The sequence below is a fragment of the Perognathus longimembris genome, chromosome 24 (assembly GCF_023159225.1).
Source record: "Perognathus longimembris pacificus isolate PPM17 chromosome 24, ASM2315922v1, whole genome shotgun sequence".
NCBI classification, from domain to species: Eukaryota; Metazoa; Chordata; class Mammalia; order Rodentia; family Heteromyidae; genus Perognathus; species Perognathus longimembris.
Window position 1 is genome coordinate 12,940,452 of NC_063184.1, and position 26,007 is coordinate 12,966,458.

The 26,007-nt window shown below is 39.5% G+C and overlaps 1 protein-coding gene across 5 annotated transcripts in view; it reads right to left on the minus strand.

Annotated features, from left to right (window-relative positions):
• Positions 1-16,433, minus strand: part of Egf (epidermal growth factor) — a 60,402-nt gene extending 43,969 nt beyond the window's left edge. For 3 of the 5 annotated variants that reach the window (XM_048333640.1, XM_048333642.1, XM_048333641.1), the window contains exons 1-5: positions 15,848-16,432; positions 7,329-7,528; positions 4,659-4,840; positions 3,959-4,186; positions 2,214-2,416 (exon numbers count right to left, since the gene is read on the minus strand). In XM_048333640.1, coding sequence (XP_048189597.1) covers positions 2,214-2,416; positions 3,959-4,186; positions 4,659-4,840; positions 7,329-7,528; positions 15,848-15,965 — 931 coding nt within the window. In that variant the 5' untranslated portion in view covers positions 15,966-16,432. Of the gene's footprint in view, positions 1-2,213; positions 2,417-3,958; positions 4,187-4,658; positions 4,841-7,328; positions 7,529-15,847 lie in introns of all 5 variants that reach the window. The other 2 variants (XM_048333643.1, XM_048333644.1) reach the window with 1 other exon arrangement.
• Positions 16,434-26,007: the final 9,574 nt, after the last annotated feature.

The following is a 26,007-nucleotide window of genomic DNA, read 5'->3' on the forward strand; positions in this document are numbered from 1 at the left end:
GTCTCTCTCACGCAAACACGTGCTCGCTAATCATTCTCAAAACGAACAGAGAGCAACAATAACAAATAAAAAATCGAACATGGTTTTATAAAGCACTCACCAGATCACATTTACTTTTCTTAGCAATCTCTCCACCTTGGCAGAACAATTATTTTCCATTTTACAGATTAGAAAATAGAACTGAGGGAAAGGACAACAAAGGTAGCAAGAGAATAGGACTGAGACTAAAGCCCAAGTCTTTTGATCATTGGTTCCATCTCCTTATCGAGCATGTAGTGTGTGTGTGTGTGTGTGTGTGTGTGTGCCTGCCTGCACCCATGCACATGTATTCACACCTGCACTTGTGTGTGTACATGCAGACTTAATGTGTATATATATATTTATATTTAATATATGTACATTAAATAAATGAATATATACACACAAGAATATGTGTTTATTTACTATATACACAAAATGCTCATGCATACATTTAATATGTGCATAAATAAATGTAAATATATTTAATATGCATACATATAATATTACTGTGGGTTTTATGGAATTTGTATAAAACCAGTTATAGTTTAGCTTTGTGTGTTGGTTATTTTTCTCATTAGTGAATTCTCAATAGAATAAAATAGACTGCCTCAATTTCCTTTAAAAATTTCTCAAAATATTCAGGATAAAGGTTTATTCTTCTTTTTTAGTAGGTATGCAAGAAAGAAAATACAAGAATGGTCATTTTGTGTGACTGGAATCATAAATACAATGTAAAAACCCCACTTAGAACTTAACTTATTGGTATTCTCCATCTGTACCCTTTTAAAAATTAGGGGATGGTCCTCTTTCAATATCTTGAAAGTATATTTATTTCTTAATAAACTTGCCTATTATTTTAAATAAATAAGTAAAGTCAGCCAATCAGAATCCATAAACTTGTATAACCCATCAAATAGTCTTCCTTGAAAAGCCCTGTGGCTTTTTAGTTAGCAGCATCAGTACCTTGCTCAGAGTCTTCCTGGGCTGTTCTATATTGCACACTATGAATAGATCTCCAAGGTTTTAAATCTACTTTTCCTGTAGCTTTTCCTAAAAGAAAATCTTTGCAACTTAACATTTAGTATGTCTGAGTTCTTCTTCCACTTGTTCTAAGAGTTCGAAGAAGAGCTAGAAATAATGTCCGTGTGACTGAGTCACATGGACAGCTGCGTAGAAACTAGAAAAACATCACGGGTTCAATGGCCCTTCGAGAGGAACAATGCACTTAACCAGAGGAGAAATCCCACTTGGACAACAAAATAGCCTGAGAACAACTCACTGGAATCAGAGTCTCTAAACCACTTGACCTTCAAAGGGCTTTCCCCCATAAAGTCTCATTAAATCCTGTAGAAGTAGAGAATACTTTTTTAGATGCTCTTGTGTAGTTCGTATTTGTATATTTTTTTCCAGTCCTGGCACTTGGACTCAGGGCCTGAGCACTGTTCCTGGCTTCCTTTTGCTCAAGGCTAGCAATCTACCACTTGAGCCACAGTGCCACTTCTGGCTTTTTCTGTTCACACGGTGCTGAGGAATTGAACCCAGGGCTTCATGCATGCTAGGCAAGCACTCTACCTCTAAGCCCTACTCCCAGCTCCTGTACTCATATTTTATAACAAAAATAAAACCAACAAAATTATTTTTGTCATATTCTCATTGACATTGCCTTAGTATTAATGCTTTAAAAACACAAGTACTTCTTGCTAAAGGACCTGGAATTATGAGTGTTCTATGAAGCAAGGAACTACCCAGCCTCTACAGAGGTATATATCTGTACATTTGGAGGTATAGTTTTACATATCCCATTGAGGATGGGATGAAAGTTATCTATCAACAAAAGGAAAACAAGCTGGGGACCAGTGGCTCATGCCTGTAATCCTAGCTACTCAGGAGGCTGAGAGCTGAAGATTGTGATTTGAAGCCAAAAAAATCCATGAAATTCTTATCTCTAATTAACCAACAAAAGTCATAAGTGGAGCTGTTGTTCAAGTGGTTGAGTGCCATCTTTAAGTGAAAAAGCTAAGGGACAATTCCCAGGCCTTGAGTTCAAGCCATAGTGCCAGAACACACAAACACACAACACACACATGCATACACAGAGTATTTTTCTTCCCTTGCTACTCTTAAGATCTGGCTTGAGCAAGTTGACAAGTAATGTCTATGTGCCAGGCCCTACTGGAGGCCCAGTGACTCACCAGAGTCCCAAGCACCATGCTCCATGCTGGGCTGTACAAGGGGATGCACTATTCGAAGTTCACCGGGTGCTTCAGTGGATGCGTTGAAGTTCATTCTAATCATATCCTTCCCTGTGTGTTTGCTGGCTATCCAGATTGTCTCCCTTTTCAGTGTTGAGTAGAAGATGCGGTCACCAAAAAGGGATATGGCAAACAAATGATGTCTGAAAAGGAATCAAGAATGGTAGGCATTGGTTCTTTGGATTGTTTTAACAATTCATTTTCTTTTCTTTTCAATTCATTTTCATTTTATTTTCTTTGTTGTTTTTGCCAGTTGTAGGGCTTGAACTCAGGGCCTGGGGACTGTCCCTGAGCTGTTTGGCTCAATGCTAGTTCTCTACCACTTTGAGCAACAGCTCCACTTTGGGTTTTCTGGCGAGTAATTGGAGATAAGAGTTTCATTGACTTTCCTTCCTGGGCTGATTTTGAATGGTGATCCTCAGATCTCAGCCTCCTGAGTTGCTAGGATTACAGGTGTGAGTCACTGGCACCAATCTTGTCTAGATTTATCTTTTCAATTATTTCTTATTTAAACTTAGGAAAGTATATTAAATTTACATCTTTATTTATGCCCTTATAATCTGAAATCATAGAATATAGTTTGTTTTATTTTGTTTTGTTTTTGTCAGTCATGAGTCTTGAATTTATGGTCTGGGCATCCCTGAACCTCTTTGTGCTCAAGGCTAGTGCTCTATCACTTGACCCATAGCACCATTTCTGTTTTTTGAGCAATTAATTGGAGATAAGAGTCTCATGGGGACTTTTCTTCTCCGGCTAGCTTTGAACCTCGATCCTAGATCTCAGCCTCTTGAATAGCTAGGATTACAGGCATGAGCCAACAGTGCCTGGCAGAATATAGTTTTTAGTTCCAGATTCCTTTTCATTTTTCTGTGCTGATGGATCATATCTGTAATCCTATCCACTTGCGAGGCTGAGATCTAAGGACTGGAGTTCACAGCTAGCCAATGCAGAAAATTCTGCAAGATCACATTTCCAATTAACAAACAAAATTCTGGACTAGAGTCATAGCCCAAGTGATACAGTATCAGCTGCAACTTGTGACCTTGAATTTAAGTCCTGGTACCAACAAAGAAAGGATAGGAGGGAGGCAGGAAGGGAAGAAGAGAGGAAGGAAGGAAGGAAGGAAGGAAGGAAGGAAGGAAGGAAGGAAGGAAGGAAGGAAAGAAGGAAGGAAGGAAGGGGGAAAGAGAGGAAGAAAGGAAAAACGAAAGGAAGGGAGGGAGGGATGGAAGGAGGGAGGGAGGGGATACAAGTAGCTTCTGATTTTATCGGTTGCACACATGGCTAATTTCTTCTTCTCTCTCAAGCTAAACAACAGAGCAAGTCAAATGAAAGACATGTCACAGAATACATGACAAAATGATTCCCCAAATAATAACATTACTGATATGCAAGAACTTACTTTATGCCAGCTACTCTACTGATTAGTTTTATTTGCATTTATCTACTTAATCTTTACAATAATACTACAAAGAAGGCATTATTATTCCCACATGAAAGAAACCAAAAAATAAGAAAAGTCATGTAACCCACCCAAAGTTACCAACCAATAATGTGGCAAATCTGTCACAGAAAACTACAGAAAAGAAAGTTACATAACCTACCCAAAGTCATTCATCCAATAATAAAATTACTTCATTACACAAACTTTAAATGACAGCTGATATGCCACGAGCCAAACTTACCTTGTTTGCTGTTTAAGAAAATGGATTGAGCCTCCACCATAATCACAGGACCAAATATGAGAACTACTTCCTTCTCTATTTTGCTGAATCCAAAAGATCCGTTTCTCCAGCACATCTAATGACAAGGCTGTTACTTTCTCTGGTGTCCGTAACAGAGTCTTCACTTCCACATGGTCCAAATCTGCTCTGTGAAGGCTACCAGCTACCTCTGAAGACCAAAATATAAACCTGGGCAAACACATCACCATACACCCATAACTGAACAGAAGCCACCAAAAGGTAGACTCGGTATTTCAGCAGACCCTGATTCACGCACGAGACCAGTCCAAGTATTCTAAATGAGAACGCCATTCAACATGCACATATTTCCTATGATGGAACCCCCATGAAATTGATGGGCTTTCCACGAGAGAGAATTATGCTCTCTAGCAGAAAATTAGGAGCACATAGGAGAATTTGTGGAGTTCAAAATCCAGGCAATTGCCCAATTGGAAATGGGGTGTGTGTGTGTGTGTGTGTGTGTGTGTGTGTGTGTGTGTGTGTGTATGTGTGTGTGTGCACGTGCACATGAGGACACATGCTAGCTGAATAGAGGGGCTTGGTGTCAGGTGGAGGGTCCTTTAGTTTAAAGGGTTATGATACTAGGAATCTTTATTAGCTCTGAAATATATGTTATTGTCTGAAAAACGGCTGACTTTACCTTTTGACTGGATCAACTGCTATGTCTGCAGGATAATGTGAGGTGTTTAGAAGCAGGTGAGAATTGTTTCCTTTCATATCTGTTACTGTTATGATTCCTTCCTGTTGACTGGACCAGATCAATTCCTCATTTATCCAATTGATTGCCATTCCAGAAACATTTTTCTCTATATGGCACACTACCTGAAAAATAACATTTCCAAACTATTATGAACATTTCCTGATTCAAAACAAAATTGTTCTTGCCACTGTACATTTAAAAGTCTATTCTTCCAAGTCCTGTCACTTCTATGCATTTCCCCAAATCGTTTAAGTGATAACATACTGACAGATAAAGTGCCTCTGTTTCAATGTTGGCAAAAATATTCCCACTCCCCACTCCCACCCATGTAAACACCTCCAGCATTCTATTTATATTGTAGCAATGGAGCTGAAAATGATCCCATAATGATTCAATTAAGCAATCAACCATAATGTATTAGTAAGTTTAACTGTAATAACAGTGATACTTTGATGCTTAACAACAGTTTATTTAGTTCCAATTGTTAAACTTTCAGATTACGTTAGCTGAACCTAATCTTGATCTTTGCCAAACTCTAGCAAGACTTCCTTAGAGTCAGAGCACAGAGCTTGAAGTGGAAGAATTTCTCCATGGTACTCCAGTTTTCTTCTGCTCCCTCCTCCTCCATCAGGCCTCTTCTCTCCTGCAGAGCTTACCGACTACATAAGACTGTCATCAGAGGCACGGGGCTTTTCTTTCCATGCCTAAGGCCCTGTCATGATTGAAATGACCAAAAGCCTCTCCATGTTGGATGGCACTTGTGGATAGGTTATCCTGTCCTCGTGGAGCTGGAGGGTCAAGCCCTGATTTGTCCTCATGGCAACCTTCATGTCCAGAAAGTTCCAGCTCTACCAGGAGGTCTCTAACTTGGACTTGGGCAGAGATGACCCCAAGCCTCAGGCTAGCCAACATCCCAAAGTAATTCAGCCAATCCATTTTATTTTATTTTATTTTATTATTATTTTTTTTTTGGCTAGTCCTGGGGCTTGGACTCAGGGCCTGAGCACTGTCCCTGGCTTCTTTTTGCTCAAGGCTAGCACTCTGCCACTTGAGCCACAGTGCCACTTCTGGCCATTTTCTGTATATGTGGTGCTGGGGAATCGAACCCAGGGCCTCATGTATATGAGGCAGGCACTCTTGCCACTAGGCCATATCCCCAGCCCCAGGGCCTCATGTATATGAGGCAGGCACTCTTGCCACTAGGCCATATCCCCAGCCCCAGCCAATCCATTTTAACAATGGCCAGTAGACTCACATACTTGCTCCCACGGGAAAATAATTTGCATTTCACAGTTTTCCTTTGTAGACAATATTTTAAAACAAAGGAAAGACTATGATGGTAGAACTTCAGTATCAAGCCAATCCATTCCTAGTGCCTTGGCATAAATTCATGACTGTTTGTCTTGCTTTCTTTTGTTTTCTTGTTCTGTGACCAGAAGCCTCTAGATTCCTAGACTCAAGAATTTGAAACTATTCTACTAGATGGCTGGAAAATAATGAGTAGCCATACTTGTCAAATGTGAGATTAGCAAGTATTAGGGATGTGATCAAATGTATTAGTGCCTAATTGAAGCTAATTGGAGGAAGAAAGGTTTGTTGTTGCTTTTTTTAAGTGAGAATTTTGTGTTAGGAATAAATATGGAAAGTTTCCTAATCATCTGCTACCTATAATCCAACTCCAAAGTATTGAGAGAACATTTCTCATGGGACCCATTTAAGGGTTTTACTAACTGAAAAGAAAGATGACAGATCTGTTGTATGTGTTTGAAGTCTCATACTTTATATCTGCCCTCTACTTCATTTTGTTCCCTTTAGTATAAACTCCTTGAGAATAAAAAAGAAAAAAGCAAGTTCTTCCTAAATGTCATGTAATTTTTTTTCTCCCTAAATGACAGAGATTTTATACAGATAAAATAAGGTTTCTCAATCTCAGCGCTATTGACATTTTTAGCTGTGTTCATCATCTGGGGCTACTCTGCATTTTGGAGGGTACTTAGCAACACTTTTCCCTTCTACCCACTGATGTCCTTACTGCCTCCCCTGTCCTATGCCACCTGGTTGTGACAACTATAAATGTTTCCAGATGTTTCTAAGTATCCTCGAAAGGCAAAATTGCTTAAGATATTCATGCAGCTGGGCACTGGTAGATTGTGTGTAAAATCTTAGCTGCTAAGAAAGCTGAGATCTGAGGATCATGGTTCAAACTAACCTGGGGAAGGAAAATCTGTGAAACTCTTATCTCTAGTTAGCTACCAAAAAGCTGGCAGTACAGCTGTGGCTCAACTGGTAGAGCACTAGCCAGAGCAAATAAAGCTGAGGGACAGCATCCAGGCCACAGTTCAAGACCCATATATATGCAAATAATCTGTTTTAATCATAGCTAAGACAATGGTTTATATATTTCCAAAACTAAGTTGATGCTCTTTTAGAGGTTTCTTAAATACCAGTTTGTGGGCTTTGTTAATAATATAATACCACAGATGCAGATTAATTACCTACATTTGATAGACACACACATTAGGAACATTATCACCGTATTGAGAATACAGTCTACTGCATTTGTCTGCCTGTGCATAAACTCCTCAAAGACCATGGGTAAGGGTGCTTTACCTCCTGCTTTGACCCATTCAGGAAAACTCTTTGCAAAAGTTGTCTTTCTAAATCCACCCAATAGATTCTTTCCTCATTGTAATGAAAATCCATGATCACAGAGGCACCAGCATCCACTGCCAATTGCTTGTGATTTGTTCCTTCTGGATCAATCCTAAAGATGCCATTTCCATGGGAGAAAATCAAGAAGGGCGCAGAACCTGAGCAGGAGAAAGAAATAAAACTGTTTTACTGTCAATGATATTCCATCTGATGTGGACAAAATACTTTTTAAAAGCTGTTTTTATAGGAAATACAGGGTTCTTATGGATGCAAAAATTAATTTGGGGCTAGGAATATAGCCTAGTGGTAACATGCTTGCCTTGTATACATGAAGCCCTGCTTCCCCAGCACCACATATATAGAAAAGACCAGAAGTGGAGTATGGCTCAAGTGGTAGAGTGCTAGCCTTGAGCAAAAAGAAGCCAGGGAAAGTGCTTAGGCCCTGAGTTCAAGCTCCAGGACTAGCAAAATACTACTACTACTACTAATAAATTAATTTTGTAAAGCATTTTCTCAATAAACTCATTCCAAGAATTGAGAATTGCCAAATCGTAAAATATGAACTACTACATGATGTTTTATTATCATCTATAAACTACCTTGTGTACAGAAAGAAATCAAGTAATTATTCAGTTGTGAAACAGGACTTATACGAACATCAGTTTTAGTCATGCAGGTTGGAAATGAAAATGGCAAATAAAGCATTATCTTGGAAATGAACCTCCTCACCTGTCGTTTCACTTAGGACTAGAGCAACTGGGTTCATGCCATAGAATAGCGTCAAAACTATAGGAGCTTTTAAATGGTAGCAGGAAAAAAACAAGTGAAATGCTGTCCTCCAAATGTTTGGAAATACTTTGACTAGGTTAGCATTATCACCTAAAATTCAGGATACTCAGTTAAATCTGGATTACATATACAGATTGAATATCTCTAGTCCAAACCTCTGATATCCAAAATGCTCTAGAAAGAGCCAGTGCCCTTTCTATCTCTTCCCTCACTTGACCTGGTTTGTCATATGTCAGGACATCATTACTTAACAACTGTGTAATCAACTCTAATTTCACTTTCGTCAAGATACTCTTCATTTCCTTCCATCATCACCATTATTTTCTGTAAACCAGGCTCAGGCTAAGTATTTATAGACATGGAATATATAGACATGAAACAGTTTGAGAATTAGGATGGGCACAATGATTGTTATTCTGTACTGACCTGGAAATGCTACAGGAGTATCTTTCTAGAGCTGTTGAGAACTAGGTACACACAAGGTGTGGTACAGTGTGTATATCTGATGGTCAGCAGATTGTGTGTGTTTGGACAGTGAAAAGCTTTCTCACATCAAACCCGGGGTTGTTTATTTTGGGAGTTTAGTAAAGAGGAAGTACACAGAAGATCAAATACAATGTCTAAGGAACACAAACTAAAGACACAAAAGAGATCACAGCAAATCCATTGAAACCTCTGACTTTTCAACCTCCTTGATTACTAGAGAATGACTTCAGGACTTAGAGAAGTATGTAGGAGATTTAGAGCATACACAAGATTTCCCTTAGTGAGTACAAAGAACAGAGAGGTCGCCATTGCACTGGAGGTGGATGACAAGAAGCAGGCATTGAGTGACATGTGCTGCAGAACCAACATATCCCAAGTTCCTCTAGATCCTCTCTACATCTACAAGACCAGGCTTGACAGGTGAATGAGAACAGCCAATTCTCCAATCTCAGTCTCCTATGAAGCTAGGATTATGGACACAAACAACCAGTATCTGGATTCTGTGTCATTCTTGTCTCCTCTAGGAGTCATGTAACAATGGAAACCTTTCTAAAATCTGTTTGCAAACTACTCCTTTTATATACAAATTTCTTGCATAGACATCACTTTCTCATTCATTATTAGAAAGTCGCCTTCAGCTCACATTGTTGATTTGGGTGTTTCTTTGAGTAGCAGACTACTGTGTCACCCATGTGTTATCTCAGAAGTGAAAAATGGAGACATTTATCTTTAAATAACATAAAATCAGTAGCTTGGATCGCAGGCCTGAGCCACTGGCGCCTGGCTTAATGGCTATATTTTAGTGTGTTGTCCTGTGGTTTTTGTGGTATTTGATCACCACAGAAGCAAAAAGAATGACGCTTCATCCTTCTGCTGGAATGTAAGACAACTTGAAGGAGCCTCTGACTTTTTATCAGTGAGCTTAGTAAATTTGGTCTGAAATAGCAGTACTCTGAATACAGCTGAGATTACAGGCATGTGCCACAATATTAGTATTGTCTGCAGTCTGTAGTTTCTTTGTAGAAAGCTTTTTTTTTTCATGCACACTGGTGTTTTATTATAACTTACTCAACAGAACAACAGAATGGGCTAAGACTGAATCAAATACACTTGTCTCATCACCAGTTGTAGAAAGCTTTTAAGCTCCATGTTGAACTTTTTGAAGAGTTAGCTTTAAGAAAACAGGTAATAGCCCAATGGGCATGTTCCTATACTCTCAGCTACTTAGAAGGCTAAAGTAGGACAATCATTTGAGCCATGAGTCCAAGACCAGCCTGGCTAACATATTAAGATGCTACTTAAAAAAAAAAAAGCTAAGATGTTGTGGTATATGCTAGTAACCTCAGTTACTAGGGCAGCACAGGCAGGCACGTAATGTGTTCAAGCAGCCTAGGCACAAAGTTAGCGAGACTCTATCTCAAAAACAAAATACAACAACAACGAAAGCTCTGGGTATAATTCAAATGGTAGAATACTTACCTAGCATGGGTGAGGGTTTAGACTCAATATTTAATAATAACAATAAAATCATAATAATAATAGGCTTATAGAAATAAGCAACAACAACAACAAAAACATGGGATACATGTCTGCAGTCCTAGAACTCAGAAGGACTGTGAACTCAAAGCCAGTCTGTGCTATACAGTGGGACCCTGTCATGATAAATTTAAAAAAAATCCAAAATGAAAGAATAAAGAAAGAGGGAGGGAGTTGATCAGGTAAACTGCAGCCCAGAGCCCCCTCTCCCCTCGAGATTCCATGTCACCCCATCAGCCCAAGCACAGAGCTAATGTTGAATGAATCCTTGCCAATTCTGGCAAAAAAAAAAAAAGTCAGCTTGTTAATTCAGTAAGGAAAGGATTTTTTTTTTGTTTATTTGTCTTTGCCAGTCCTGGGGCTTGAACTCAGGGCCTGGGCACTGTCCCTGAGCTTCTTTTGCTCAAGGCTCGCATTCTACCACTTGAGCCATAGCACCACTTATGGCCTTTTCTGATTAATTGGAGATAAGAGTCTCACAAACTTTCCTGCCTGGGCTGGTTTTGAACTGTCATCCTTAGATCTCAGACTCCTGAGTAGCTAGGATTACAGGTGTGAGCCACTTATGCCTGGCTAGGATTTTTTTCTTAATGGTACAAAATTTGACATGGATCTTATTTGTAGCTATTTAATTTTCCCTTTTACACCCTTTAAATAATGTCCCTCAAGTTGCTAGGCTAAACACATCAATATTTGCCTGTAGATACTTCATATTGAGTAATCCATACAAAGATAACACCAATAAAACACAAGTGATGTTTCCTGACTCAAATTCCATTGTACCCCTTAGTTGGTTCACCCTGAATTTGGGAATCTAATTATCTGCATAGTTATTAAAATAGATAGGAAAAAATACTTCATATAATTCTCTGGGCAAAAGTAACAAACAGAAAGAAAAGCTTTTTAGAAAATAAATGAATGGGGGATTTTTTTGTGCCCCAGGATAATAACAAACACCAAAGAGCATCTTGGTTAAGATAATTTTTAGAACCTGGTTCATCCCAGGAAAGCAATTTCCAACTTCTTCAAAATCCTAGAACATTTGAAGAAATGGGTAGTAGGAAATCTATACAAAGCAAAGGTGTTTCTAAAATCTAAGCCTAAGTTGTTTGGGTAGCAGCCACTATCACTGGTTGGTCACTGGCTGGTAAGATTCTAAGTACTTTACGTGAATTAATTTCATCTTGTGTTAGTCCTATGACTAAACCTTCCCTTGAACCACCTGACCAGATCTTACCAATTCAAAAGCTGGCACCTAACACAACACACCAGACAAAACACATCACCTAAGAGTGAGGGAACTCCTTCGTGCCCAGAACTTCAGGTCACCTGTCCGTTACTGCTCCATTTCTTCCTGTGCCAGAACAATCTATTTGCGGCCATGCACCAGCCACAACTGGCTTGGATTATAGGTGTGTGTCACTATGATCAGCCTTAGTTCTCTGGAGAAGTTAATTACAACATTGAAAACTATCACATAATCAAAGGAGGACACTCATAGGGGAGGAATACAAAGATGCAAAGCCTATGTGCCTATAATCATTTAAAATAATATTTATAAAAATGAATTCTAGGAAATGGAAATGAGATTTTTATTGTTGTTTTATTTTCTTTTTGTCTTGTTGGTCCATTTATCTGTGTTTGGGAACATAAAGGGGGCACAGAAATGCAGGGACAAAGAGTGAACAAATGCAGCAGTGGTACTCACTAGACACTATGTTGAAAATGAACTATACAACTTGTGGGTGTGGATGGGAGGGAATAACTGTGAGAGAGTGAGGGAAGGGATGACATTGTCCAAAAAGAAATCTACTCTTTACTTGACTTATATAAGCATAACCCCTCTATTCATCACATTTATAATAACTAATAAATAAATAAAAAACTATCATAAAGCAACACTAACATGTTCTCTAAGATTGCTCAAATTTGAAGTCATGGTACCCCAAACTCAACTCAACACTGAGATGTTTTGTGGAATATGAAAAATCCGTGAGAAAGCTTTAGAAATTCCTTGAAAGTGTATTTTCCATTGATGACACTGACATTAAATATATCCATACACTACAGACAGCAGTCCCCAGCAAGAGGGTATAATTAACTTTATTTTAGTAAGGAAAGTGATGGCTATTATTTACAAGCAACTCCGCTGGAATTTGAACCCAACCAGATAGCCTCTGACATTTATCCTCCTTTCCATTAACTTCTGCCACCACCTCAAAGGCAAAACCAAACCAAAATAAAACAGTACCAATTTGGGGGAGAGTTTCAGACATATGGTGTTCATGAAAGAACAGTTAGGATTTTTTTTTTTTTTTGCCAGTCCTGAGGCTTAAACGCAGGGCTTGAGCACTGTCCCTGGCTTCTTTTTGCTCAAGGCTAGCACTCTACCACTTGAGCCACAGCACCACTTCTGGCTTTTTCTGTATATGTGGTGCTGAGGAATTGAACCCAGGGCTTCATGTATGCGAGACAAGCACTCTACCACTAGGCCATATTCCCAGCCCCAGTTAGGATTTTTTTAAAAGATGTTTTGCATTGCTGGCTGGAAACAAGCCAGATTTGAATTTAGGGATTATCCAGCCTTGCACATGACTTGGAAGGTGACCCAGCATCAGTGACTGCACTATTTGCTGGTAAAACTGATCTGCCCAGTTGGTTAACTTTGTACCACCCTAGATCCTTCCAGGAGCCAGCACCCTGAGGCTCTACTTCTTCCTCACCCTTCATTTACCAAGAACATTCGGACAACCAGTCAGGCAGGAACAGTTCCCTCTTCACCTGACATGTGTCCTCCAATGCAAACAGCCTTGAAAGTTCAGAAGCCACTAGCCAGCAATTACTAAGGTCTTAGTCTACTTCAGCTTCAATAAAAGCCAAGAGAACACCTCCATTTCTATACAGCTGTGGCTGGTTAAATACAGGACCCATTTGTGTTCCATGAATTCCTACTTAAATACTAGGGAAAGGTGCTATGGCTTTTTGATCTGGCTAGCAGCCACGGGAATTGGGAATTGGAGAATCGTATTATCTGGATCGTGTTAAATCACAAAGCTTCCTTCTTGCTGGGTTAGGTTGGTTCAAGAAGCAGTCTGTCTCAATGCCAAAGGCAAGAACTAACGCAAGTAAAGTTTAAATGGCAGTGGGGGGGGCGGGGGGGAGGGGGAGAGGGGAATGGACTATGTCACCATCTCTATTTAGAGAGGAGATGGAAACACTACCCTCTGAAATGCAGGAGGTGACAAGGGTGTGACCTTGGCAATTATCGACTAACATGAAACCTGGAGTGTAAAGTCAGGGGTGGGGGGTGGGGGGAGGGATTTTAGAAAGTGACTTGCAAGGAGGGAAAAAGCAAAAAGGCAGAGTCACAATGTGGCATCCAGACATTCCACTCTCGCTGAGGTTAGAGCCAAGTCACTGCCCTGCTCAAAATAAATCCTTAACGTATACAACTTAATCAAAGAAATCCAGCCATTGGGAATACCCTGCTGGTTATCATGCTAGGTGTGCATCATGTGCTAGTCACGTGATCACGGACCAGAGCCACCATTTCTCAGGGATTTAAGAAAACAGTTTAACTAAGAAGGTAGCATGGAGCCAGTCACCAGTGGCTCTCACGCCTGTAATCCTAGCTATTCATGAGGCTGAAACCTGAGGATTGTGGTTCAAAGCCAGCAGAAAAGTCCATGAAATTCCTATCTCTCATTAACCAGCAAAAAGCCAGAAGTGGAGATGTGGCTTAAGTAGTAGAGTGCTAGTGTTTACCACAAAAGCTTAGGGACAGTGACCAGGCCCTGAGTTGAAGCCCCAGGACTGACACAGAAAGAAAGAAGAGAATAAGAGAAGGGAGGGAGAAGGGAGGAGAAGAGGGAGAGGGGGAGGAGAGGAGCCTGATGAAAGGTGACAATGTTCAAGATGCCTTGCACCCATACACGGGCATGTTGAATTGAAATCCCTTTGTATAACTAACAATAAAATTAATAATAATAAAAAGAAGATAACATGGATTTGAAAGGAGGGTTGCTTCTGAAACCTATGTTTTTTTCTCCTCTGCAACAATCTTCCTCACTCATTGTGTCTATCCTGAGATTTGCATTAGTCTGATGTAACCAGCCATGTCACTTTGGAACCATCAGCACGAACGACAAAGAGAAATAGGCCTAGATTGCACACTAGCAGGAACCTCACTGTCCCCTGGTTCCTTGAGCAACACAGAGAAGCTTCATTCCGTGATTTCCTCCCTTTCTGAGGATCTGCTTCTGTAGCCTGGGTTCTTTCCCCCAAACCAGCAGCCTGACTGGCTCCCACCTCCAGCCCTCCCATCCCACACCACCATCTTCCAGCTAACCCCAGGGCTGCTTCTACCCCCACCATGCTCCCATCCACACGAAGTAACCGTGTCCAAAATTTTACTCCTGCCTCAACAGCTGAGTAAGAAATTCATGGGGCTATTTTTGTCTTTCATGGCCCCATTTTAGATGTCCTTTTCTGGGACTATGTGGTTAAGAGATCAGGGAAAGACTCATTCATTCAATAAGGAATGTTCTAGGTGCTGGGGACCAAAAGATAATTAGCATCTTGCCTTTTTGTTCCCTAAGATTCTGCACACCTCTGACAAAAAGCTGGGCCCCATGAAGGGCCTGGCTCTCTGGGCAAAGATACCTCTCATTCTCTCAGGTGTGAGCTCCCCAGTGATCAAGCCAACCTCTGACAGTGTGGCTCCCTTCTATTCTCCTTATTCATACTGTTCTGGGCTACTTTCCAGAAGTTTCTCTTTGGAAAACATTATTGTGCTGTCCTTGATCTACCCTCTTTGGGGAAGCCAGGTTCTATTTCAAAAGGGCAAGATGCCAAGAAAGGAATCCCAGGGAAGCTTATATCGTAGGCTGGATGAACCTGGTATTGACTGAGCAGCAGGTTAGAGACACAGACCCCAAAGTAAAGAAGAGTCAGCAATGAGAAACTGCAAGCAAGAGTCTCGGGGAGTACCATAACCTGCAAGCCATGGAATTCCTGTTTCTTTGGGGTTAAGAACTCATTGCAAGTGGGAGGAGCTGTGGCTTTCTCACTCACTGACAGTTCTTAGTAGTTTTCGAAGTTATGATGCACCTGTTCCTAAGATACTGTGCCAGAGCTCCAGGGCAGCGGGAGGAGGCAGAACTTGACCCTCTGGTTAATTTTCACAATGTTAGAATCACCTTTGCTCGGCACTCTCTTCCCATGCTTCCACTCCTTATGGCAATTTCTGAATTCTTACACAAAGTTATCAGAAGGTAGCCCTTTCTTCTTACAGTTTAACGAGACAGTTTCAGAAACGACAAGAACAGCTACCATATGTTTCTGCACTTTCCACTGGGAAACCTATCCACTCCTTAGAATAAAGACTGAAGTTCTTATGGAAAGAAGCACTCAGCTAGCTCAAAATAATTTCTATTTATCCACACAAAACTGCTCAGATCCATGAGATTTTGTTTTTACAGCCCAGAACATGAGCTCCAACAAACAATATGGAAATAAACATGCTTCAGAAAACAACATAGAAGCCTAGAATAAGCACACCAGACAAACCACAAAAACCAAACCGGCCAAGTGTATCAGTGAAAGTTGAACAGATACCTGGGGACAGTGTATCCAGGGTGGGAATTCCTCTTGATTGGTTTACTTACCTGTGCAGGTAGAAGTCCCCTTTCCCTCGGCAGGACAGTTCCAATGCTGTTGGGCTGAGACAGTTACAAAACTACACTGAAAAACTACAGGCAACAGAAGGCTAAGTGAAAGCAGCATAATCTTGCTTAGGCTCCAATCTTCAGTGGGAAGGAACTTGATTGTGCTCAAGCAAACCCCAGGCGAAGTGAGTATATCTCACCCTCAACTGGCCTACCCTGCTCAGCCTTTGGTTCTGGGGACATCTTTTATTTGGCTGTTTTCCTTCTGCCTTCTTCTACTTCTTCACCTTCTGGGAGCCTCTAAATGCAGCTTTGCAAAGACTCCAGGAGATTTCCTTATCTGAGGTTTTTCTTGGAAGCCAGTTTGAAATACCTGACACCCTTATGACAAATTTCACAGAGTTTAACAACCATACTCTGCAGGTCTGAGACTGACTTTGCTGTGACAGGTACAGCCAGGGAGAGAGAGAGAGAGAGAGAGAGAGAGAGAGAGAGAGAGAGAGAGAGAGAGAGAGAGAGAGAATAACTGATGGAAAGTTCCAGCCACCACCCTGATATGGGGCTGGAGGAGAAATCTGCAGATCGGACGGCTCCTCAAACACAGCGTCTCTTTTTGAAAAATAGAACTGACTCCTCTTTCCTTTTTAAAGCTCTCTGGACTCCTCCCCATCTCCTTGAGTGTCACTTGAGTGAGCCTCTGTTGGCCAATGTGAATATGGCCAACTCTCCCGAACAGGAAAGCAGGGCCAGCTGCCAGAGGGACGATAACTGCAACTCACCATAAGTATTCACCCAGATCGGAGAGGGAGCAAGGAGAGGGGCTGTGGAGAAGCTAATGGCACCTTGGAGGTAACCTGCTGAATATTGGCTATGTTTTAATATCTTGAAGGATGGGAAACACAAATAAACCACGCAGCCAGTAAATCAGTGTCAAGCAACACTGCTGATAATTCAGATGTATAATAATTGATCTCTCACATGAACCATACAGAAGATAATTCCTCTTCAGCTCATTATTTAAATAAAATGACAGCAGGAGTGCTCCATTCCTAGAGCTTAAAATTTTTTCATTCCCTCCTGTGTATTTTACAGCAGAATTTGAATGATTATTCTTTCCAAATCAAAGGGAAATCCCTGAAGCCAAATGGAAGGGACAGCACATGCACAGATAGCTTTTCTTTCAGCACGAGTGCAACAATACATCGGGCTAGGAGTGCAGGGAAAGGAGTGGATTGTTATTATAGAACCATGATCGGAAAAAATAAGTGAATAGTGTGAAAGCTAGAAAGCCTGGGGAACCCAGCACAGTGAGATGAAATTGCTTCACAGATAACTTAGGACATCCCATCACATCTTAGTGCTAGAAAACGAATGTTTCACTGTCCATTATCTGTCTCCTCCACCACTTTCTACTTAAGATCATCTCTGAAGCTTCCAGTCCCATCAGTCCATCTGTAGCAGATTTGATGATAGTGAAAATGGCTATCAATTTAACTGCATCCTAGAAAACAGGCTTTCATTTATGTTACTTTGAGGTAATGTTCGTATGCAGGTCAAAATTGTAGACAACCACAGAAATACAGGGACAAAGAGTGAACAAATACAGCGATGGTACTCACTGGACACTATGTTGAAAATGAATTCAACAACCTGTGGGTGAGAATGGAAGGGAAAAACTGGGAGAGAGCAAGGGGCAGGGAGGATATTGTCCAAAAAGAAATATACTCATTTCCTGACTTATGTACCTGGAACTCCCCTGTATATCACCTTTATAAAAAACAATTTTAAAAAGAAAAATGTAAACAAAGCAATAACTATAAAAGTAGGCATGTGCTGGTGGCTCACACCAGCTAGCTACTCAGGAGAGTGAAATGCAAGAGAGATTAGAAGCCAGCACAGGTAGATAAGTCCATGAGATGTTTATCTCCAGTTAGCCAAAGGAAAGCTAGAAGTAGAGCTGTGGCTCAAGTGGTGGAGCACCAGCCTTGAGCAGGAAAAGTCAAGCAAGAGTGAAACCCCAAGTTCAAGCCCAGTACCAGCACAAGAAGGAAGGGAGGGAGGGAAGGAGGGAGGAAGGAAGGAAGGAAGGAAGGAAGGAAGGAAGGAAGGAAGGAAGGAAGGAAGGAAGGAAAGAAGGAAGGAAGGAAGGAAAAAGAAAAGAGAGAATGAAGAATGGGAGGAAGGGAGGAGGGAAAGAGAAAAGAAAGAAGAAAAGTAAATAAAAATAAGTCACACTAGTGGACACTCCTTGTAAAGAAGCACAGAACAACTTTTAGGTCCTTTGTTCATAATAAATGTGTCCTCAGGATTTCTCAAAGACAAATAGTTAAGTCCCAATTTCTCCAAATTTATCCAGCTTCTGACCCTGTATAAGGAGAAACAGACCCTGGAGGGGCAACAGGAGTCACATGGATGGATGTACGGAATATTCCATTGCATTCCAGACTCATGCAGACTCAAGACTCCAAATGAGAGTCCTACAAATAACCTGTACTGACTACTCAATTACTAACCGGGTTAATACGCTTCCCCTTCAGCAAACGGCATTGCCAATGTCACAGAGGACAGCAATGGAAGGGACTGAGCACACAGTGCAGTACGGAGCTGCCTGTGTGGAGAGGAGTGGGGAGAAGGATGTAAACAGACATATACAATAATCCACAATTATATCCTAATTGGACATGGAATTGTTCATGATATCTTTGATTGTAGAAATATTTGCTTTCCTAATTACACGTCACCTTGGCTAATGTGGTCATTAATATTGAACCTTGGCATCTCTGTAGAAAATGGAGTCCCACTAGGCTATATTAGATGCCTCAATGGGAGGTTGATGAGGCAAATCAGTACATATAATTCACAGATCATCTACAGCTTCCCAGATAGTAAAATCACAGAACTGTGCCACCCAACTAGAAAGGACTTCCAGAGATAATTGCTAAGTTCAAAACTATTACTTCTAGATAAAACTACTTTTTCCCCCTTCGGCAAACATCCTCTTTATTGTAAAGCAGACCAGAAATCCAAATGACAAGAACTGATTGAAAATGAACTGCTCAATTCATCAAGCCAGCAGCTCTATAGGGCAGGGCACTGTTTGGAATACAGGAAACAGAAGTAGAATTAAGCATGGTGCTCCTCGGACTCAGGAGCTCAGCCAGAAGGGGCATAAATTCCAAATCACCCTGGGCTGCATAATCAAATTCTGTGTGAAATTCATCCCCCAAGTCACAGAGGTTACAATGATCCTTTACTTCAACACCTTGCTGAATGAGATTGTCAGTAACAATAAAGAAGGGTGTATGAACATGTCGTGGAAGGCCAGTCGCCATGTATGGGGTGGGGTGGGGGAGTGTCAGGAGAGAAAGGGGCTGCAGTGAACTCTGTGGACTGAAACATGTAGTGCAGACAACAGGATGTGAAACAGAAATGCACAAGGGAAAGAATTGCTTGTTTATTTCATCCACAGACTTTTGGAGGACACAGTTGGGATGGGATAAGCCTGTGGGCAGGTCAGTAAGAAAGCTGGACATCAGTGGCAAGGAGACAGCTAATGACTGCTCTTCAGTGTGAGCAGGCAGAATGGCTAGAAGGAAGGGAGGCTGTTAGGAGTCATGGTTGTTGTCCTGACCTTTCATATTTGTTTCCCCATCAAAATGTCATCAAATGCTGGACGTATAAACTTGTTCTACTACCTGAAAAAAGTCTATATTTAAGACCTTATGAAACAAAACTCTATGGTTTTGTTTTTAGAAACAAATATATAGCTATATAGGTGGAGATTAGATATAGATATATAGATATAGATATAGATATATAATGTCTTCCTCTCATCAGTAGAAATACCTGACTTGAAATCAAGATATAACTACTCTTGTAAAAGCAGCTTAGCAGCAAGATACTGAATATACAAACTTGTTCTACTACCTGAAATTGAGCCCATGTTTAAGACTTTATTGTAAAATTAATTAATTAATTAATTAATGAAAAGAAAGGAAATCTCCTCTATATTCAATAGCTCTGGTTAAGCAGCAGCAGCACACCAACAACAAATGGCTTCCCAGGTGCCAGAGATACATACAGAAAACAGGTGCTTTGCTCACACCATCTCGAATCCTCAGCACCACCTTGCCAAGGATAAAAGTGCCATGACCCCCATTACACCAAAAGGACAGGGAAGATCATAGAGGCTGAATAGCTTCCCAGGCCCACTGACATTTATGGAGGATAGGAGCTAATGTCTGGTCAAAGCTTAGAAAGGAATTGTGGCTTTACTAACATTCACATTCCGAACAGAATCTATAGGAGTCACAGAACACCCGAAGTCTGCCAAGAGTACTAGAATTGGATGCACTGCGTGAACTGAAATATTGTTTGAGGTACACTAGTGGAAATAATGGTCATTGAGTACACATCTTCATTTGGCTTTATATTTATGAAATGGAATAAGTCTTTTTTCCCATCTTTTACCTCCAAGGAGAGAAATTAAATGAGTGAAAACAATCAAGGTAAATCACTCAAAATTGGAAAAACATAAAATCGATGGTGGAGAGAAAATATTTGAGTAATTTATGTTTAAAATTTCAAAAACCAGAGAAATGACATGAAATCTCCACCAATGGAGATTCATTCCTTTTGACTAAAGCAAATTTTACAGGAACCGAGTAGATCTTAAAAGTACAATCTGATAAGTTTTGATTAAAAAATGACACAAGCTCAGAGAGACGAATGGCACATATTCTCTCTGATATGTAGAGATTAGATAAAAAATACACTGGGATAGGATAAATTATACAGGATTCTAGTTATATGCAGTGAGGCCAAAAGAAGATACTCTAAGAGAAAAAACACAAAGACGCAATGCCTAAGTACCTCTTCATATTTATATAAAATCATATATATACATATATATATACTGAAACAAACTCAAAGATATGGAAGCAAGAGATCTCTTTCTTCGTTTTTAATTTTTGATGATTCTGTCTTCTTTGCCTTATGCATGGTGTATTCAAGCCTACATCTTCAGAAGGGTTGAAGGGAGGGTGCCGAGCTCAAGGGGAAAAGGGTGAAAAAGTACAGAGAGGAGCTCACTGTACACTGAGGAAAGTGAACTTTATAGCTCATGGGTGGAGACGGGAAGGAGGGACTGGGAGAAATGAGGGAACAGAAGATACTGTAGGGAAGGAAATGCACTCATTACCTGGCTCATGTAATTCGAATCCCTCTGTATATCACCTCTATAATAACAATAAAAATTTAAATAACACATTTAACCACCATCAAATTCAGAAAGTTTCTCTTATCCTCAGAAATGTCCCTGTGAATCGCTTCCCTAGGCAACCATTGTTCCTATTTTTCTCATAGATAAGTTTTATGTGTTCTTAAGTTCTATATCAATGCAGTCATATAGTACAATCAATTTTATGTCTGTCTTCTTTTGGCCTGGATAATAGTTTTTAGATCCATCTGAATTCTATATAGTGGTACTTTGTTTTTTTCTTTTAGGAAATATTCTTTTGTATGAACGTAACACAGCCTGTTTGTCCATTTTCTTGTTGATGGATCTTTGGATTGTTTCCAGGTTTGGCTCCATAAATGTTTTCATTTCTGTTCAGTTAATAGATAATAGGTGGTTCATAGGGTAGTTATATGTTTAACTTTCTAAGAAATTGCCAAACATTTTTTCCAAGGTGACTACTCTGTTTTGTACATTTCCCTCTCCAGCAAAGAACAAAGTTCCAGTTGTCCTACATCCTTACCTACCCTTTCATATTCTCAAGTTTTGTAACTTTAACTCATTTGTATGAGTCACATAATACTAGGTTGCAGTTTTTTGCTTTGTTTTGTCCTCTCCCATCCCTCAGTCCTGGGACTTGGACTGGCCTAGGTGCTGCCCCTGAGTTTCTTTTTGCTTAAAGTTAGAGCTCTACCACTTGAGCCACAGCTCAAAGCCATTTATGGCTTTTTTGAGTAGATTATTGGAAATAAGAGTCTCACAGACTTTCCTGCCTGTGCTGACCTTGGACCACAATCCTCAGATCTCAGCTTCCTCAGTAGCTCTGACTATATTGCAGTTTTAATGTGCTTTTCTCTCAGAAGTTAGATGACTATCTTTACTCAGGTTAATTGGTTATTCACAGTTCTTTTTCATGAGAAATCTATTTAAATTGTGTGTCCCTTTTTACAAAAACTTGTTATAAATTTTACATTCTGTTATTGTATTATCTGTTGAAGCTCTTTATGTATATGTTACCTTTAAATCCTTTGTTGAATCTATGTATGAAAAATATTTTATCCCAGCTTATAGTTTACCTATTTTCTGAATAGTATCTTTTTTTTTTCAATTTGATTTTATTGTCAAGGTGATGTACAGAGTGATTACAGTTACATACCTAAGGTAGTGAGTATATTTCTGGTCAAACTTGTTACTCCGCCTTCATTTTTCTCCCACTTCCCCTCCCCAAACTCCTCCCAGATTTGTACAGTTAATTTCCAACATATGGTCTTGTGAATGTTGTTGTTGCATTGGTTTGCCCTTTGTGCTTTGTCTCATCATTCTATTTCCCCTCCCTTCTTTAATTCAGATAAACATATATACAATACCCAGGGTACCAACATCAGTTATAAAGGTATCAGAGGATAAACCATAGCAAAGAAAAACAAAAGAAAAAAATAATTTCACATGGTACATTAAAAATAACAACAATAATGAAAACAGTTTGTATCCATATCTTGGAGTTAATTTAGCTTAGCATCATCTTATGTAAACATATGTAGATGGCTATTGAGCTATTGTGATCCTGTGCTAGGACTATCCTAGACATATACCAACTATTACCAATGAGGGAAAGCATAGTGAATAGTATCTTTTGATGAGTACCAAAAAAAAATCTTAATTTGGTTTCCAGATCCATCTGAGTTATATATAATGGTACTTCTTTTGTTTATTTATTTTGCTTCTAGGAAGTATTCTTTTGTATGAACATAACACAATCTGTTTATCCATTTCCTTATTGATGGACCTTTGGATTATTTCCAGGTTTGGCTCCATAAAATATGTTCATTTCTATTCAGTTAGTAGGTGATTGCTGGTTCATAAGGTAGGCATATGTTTAATTTGCTAAGAAATTACCAAATAATTTTTCAAGGTAACTGCTCCATTTTGCCCATTTATAATTTATAATTATTTTCCTTTTGTGGTTAGCTTTTTTTGGGTGTATTCTCACTAATAAATCATTGCCTATATCAAGTTTTCAAATATACTTTCCTATTTTCCATTGAGTATGTTTAGAATTTAAGTGTTTATGTTTATGGTTAATCCTGATTAATATTTGTATATTATATAACACTAGAGTTCAAGTTTTCTTTTCTTTGCATTCATATCCAATTTTTCCAGTATCAATTATGAAGGGAATTTTCTTTTGTCTTGAATTTTGTCTTCAGTGTCATTTAAACATCAGCCAGCCATCTTCATGGGACTCTTTCTAGGCTCACTATTCACTATTGAACTATTCTCTATTGTCTTTAGACTTATTTTATTGGTCCCTTTGCCCTGCGCTAATCACATTGTCTTGATTACCATACTTTTTCTTTCTTTCTGCTAAGCTACATCCTCCAAGTTTATCTTTTTTGTTGTGATTGTTTTATTTTGTTTGGTTTTAAGATTATCTTTGGCAGGGGCTGGGAATATGGCCTACTGGAAAGAGTGCTTGTCTCATATACATGAAGCCCTGGGTTCGATTCCCCAATACCACATATATAGAAAATGGCCAGAAGTGGAGCTGTGGCTCAAGTGTCAGTGTGCTAGCTTTGAGCAAAAAAGAAGAAGAAGAAGAAGAAGAAGAAGAAGAAGAAGAAGAAGAAGAAGAAGAAGAAGAAGAAGAAGACGACGACGACGACGACGACGACGACGACGACGACGAAGAAGAAGAAGAAGAAGAAGAAGAAGAAGAGAAGAAGAAGAAGAAGAAGAAGAAGAAGAAGAAGAAGAAGAAGAAGAAAAAGCCAGGGACAGTGCTCAGACCCTGAGTCCAAGCCCAGGACTGACAAAAAAAAAGATTATTTTTGGCTACTATTGGTTCTTTGTACCTCCATATAAATTTAGAACTAGCATGGCAATTTCTACCAGAAATGTTATTGAGTACATACTGTGTAAGATTTAATAAATCAACTAAATAAACCAATAACTTACAGCGAGATACAGGAGGTAATCAAGAGCCTCCCAACAAAGAAAAGCCCAGGCCGGGATGGATTCACCAATGAATTCTATAAAACCTTTAGTGAGGAGCTAATACCAATACTCCTCAAACTCTTCCATGAAATAGAAACAGAGGGAGAAATCCCAAACTCATTCTATGAAGTTAATATCATACTCATTCCCAAACCAGGCAAAGACCCAACAAAAAAAGAGAACTACAGACCAATATCACTAATGAACACAGATGCAAAGCTCCTCAATAAAATATTAGCTAACAGGATCCAGAAACTGATCAAGAAAATTATACATCATGATCAAGTAGGCTTTATCCCACAGACACAAGGATGGTTCAACATCCGTAAATCAATAAACATAACTTACCACATCAACAGAGCTAAGACCAAGAACCATATCAACATCTCAGCTGATGCCCAAAAAGCCTTTGACAAAATACATATTATGTAAGAATTGACATCTTAACAATACTGGATCTTCTAATCTCTGAACAGAATATATATGTTTCCACTCATTTAGATCTTTAGTTTCTCCTATCGATGCCTTTGACTGTTAAATGCAGAGCTTTGCATATCTTCTGTTAAATTTATTTTATGTTTTAAATGCTCCTCATAATGGAATTCTATTTATTTTTTCCAGTTCTCTGCTGGTCTTTTATAGAAATAAGATTAATTTTACTATATGGACCTTTTAGCTTTCCACCTTGCAAAATATTTTATTGTGTTTAGAATTTGGGGAATCTGAAGTCTAATATTTCTCCCACATATAAGAGGTAAAATGTTAAACATATAAATGTATATATGGATGTAAAATCATTTCAAATACAAATTTCACATAACAGCCATCTTTATATCATTCAGGATTCATCACCAGAAGACTGAGGAAGGAAAGCTCTTATCTGGCCTCCATGAAAATGTTATGGAAGGTAAATCCTAGGTTAGCGAAGTTAAACATCTTGTCCCAAAGAGTCTTAGCTATTAAGTGAGGAGATAATTTGAAAAAGTCCAAGTGTAAACTCCATTCTCAAGGATGTTTTTCATCTCATAATGCAGAGACGGGCACCCATCCCCCCAGGCCTGCTTAGGACCAGGACAGCAGCAGGAAAATAGGAGGTTTCACATGCGTTCATCTGACTTTTGCCAACATCTTTGGTGTCTTCCCTGCATTTAAATTTCCACCTCTAAATTCTCTGGCTACTGGTGAGCACCGTCATTTGCCTTATTTAAGAAATAACATGCTGGGCGCTGGTGGCTCATGCCTATAATCCTAGCTACTGAGGATCACAATTCAAAGCCAGCCTGGGCAGGAAAGTCAGTGAGCCTCTTGTCTCCAAATAACCACCAGAAAATCAGAAGTGGTGCTGTGGTTCAAAGTGGTAGAGCACTAGCCTTGAGCTAAAGAGCCTAGGGCCAGCACCCAGGCCCAGAGGTCAAGCCCATGAACAACAAAAAATAAATACATAACATGATCCACCTTGGTGTCCCTGATAAAATATAATACTTAACTAAATAAAAATTTTAAAAATGATCTGTAAATGCATGTCTATAGATAATAAGAGGCAGTCATTAAATTGAATAAGTAGATGTCTTGGTATTCAAGGAAAGTCAGTATTCAAGACAGAGAAATGAAATATGGATTTAAGAAAACAACTCCAAGAATGAACGTGAAATGGTGCTGCTCCAAATTATTTTCTCATTAATTAATTTATTTATTGTCAAAGTGATGTACAGAGGGTTACAGTTCCATATGTAAGGCTTGAGCACATTTCTTATCTAACTTGTTACCTCCTCCTTCATTTTCCTCCCACCTTCCCCCCTCTCCTTTTCCCTCCCCTCCCCACCCCCAAGTTATACAGTTGGTTTACAGCATATTGTCTTGTAAGTATTGCCGTTGCATTGGTTTACCTTTCCAAATTCTTACAAGGTCTCTAAATATAATGGAGAAAGTA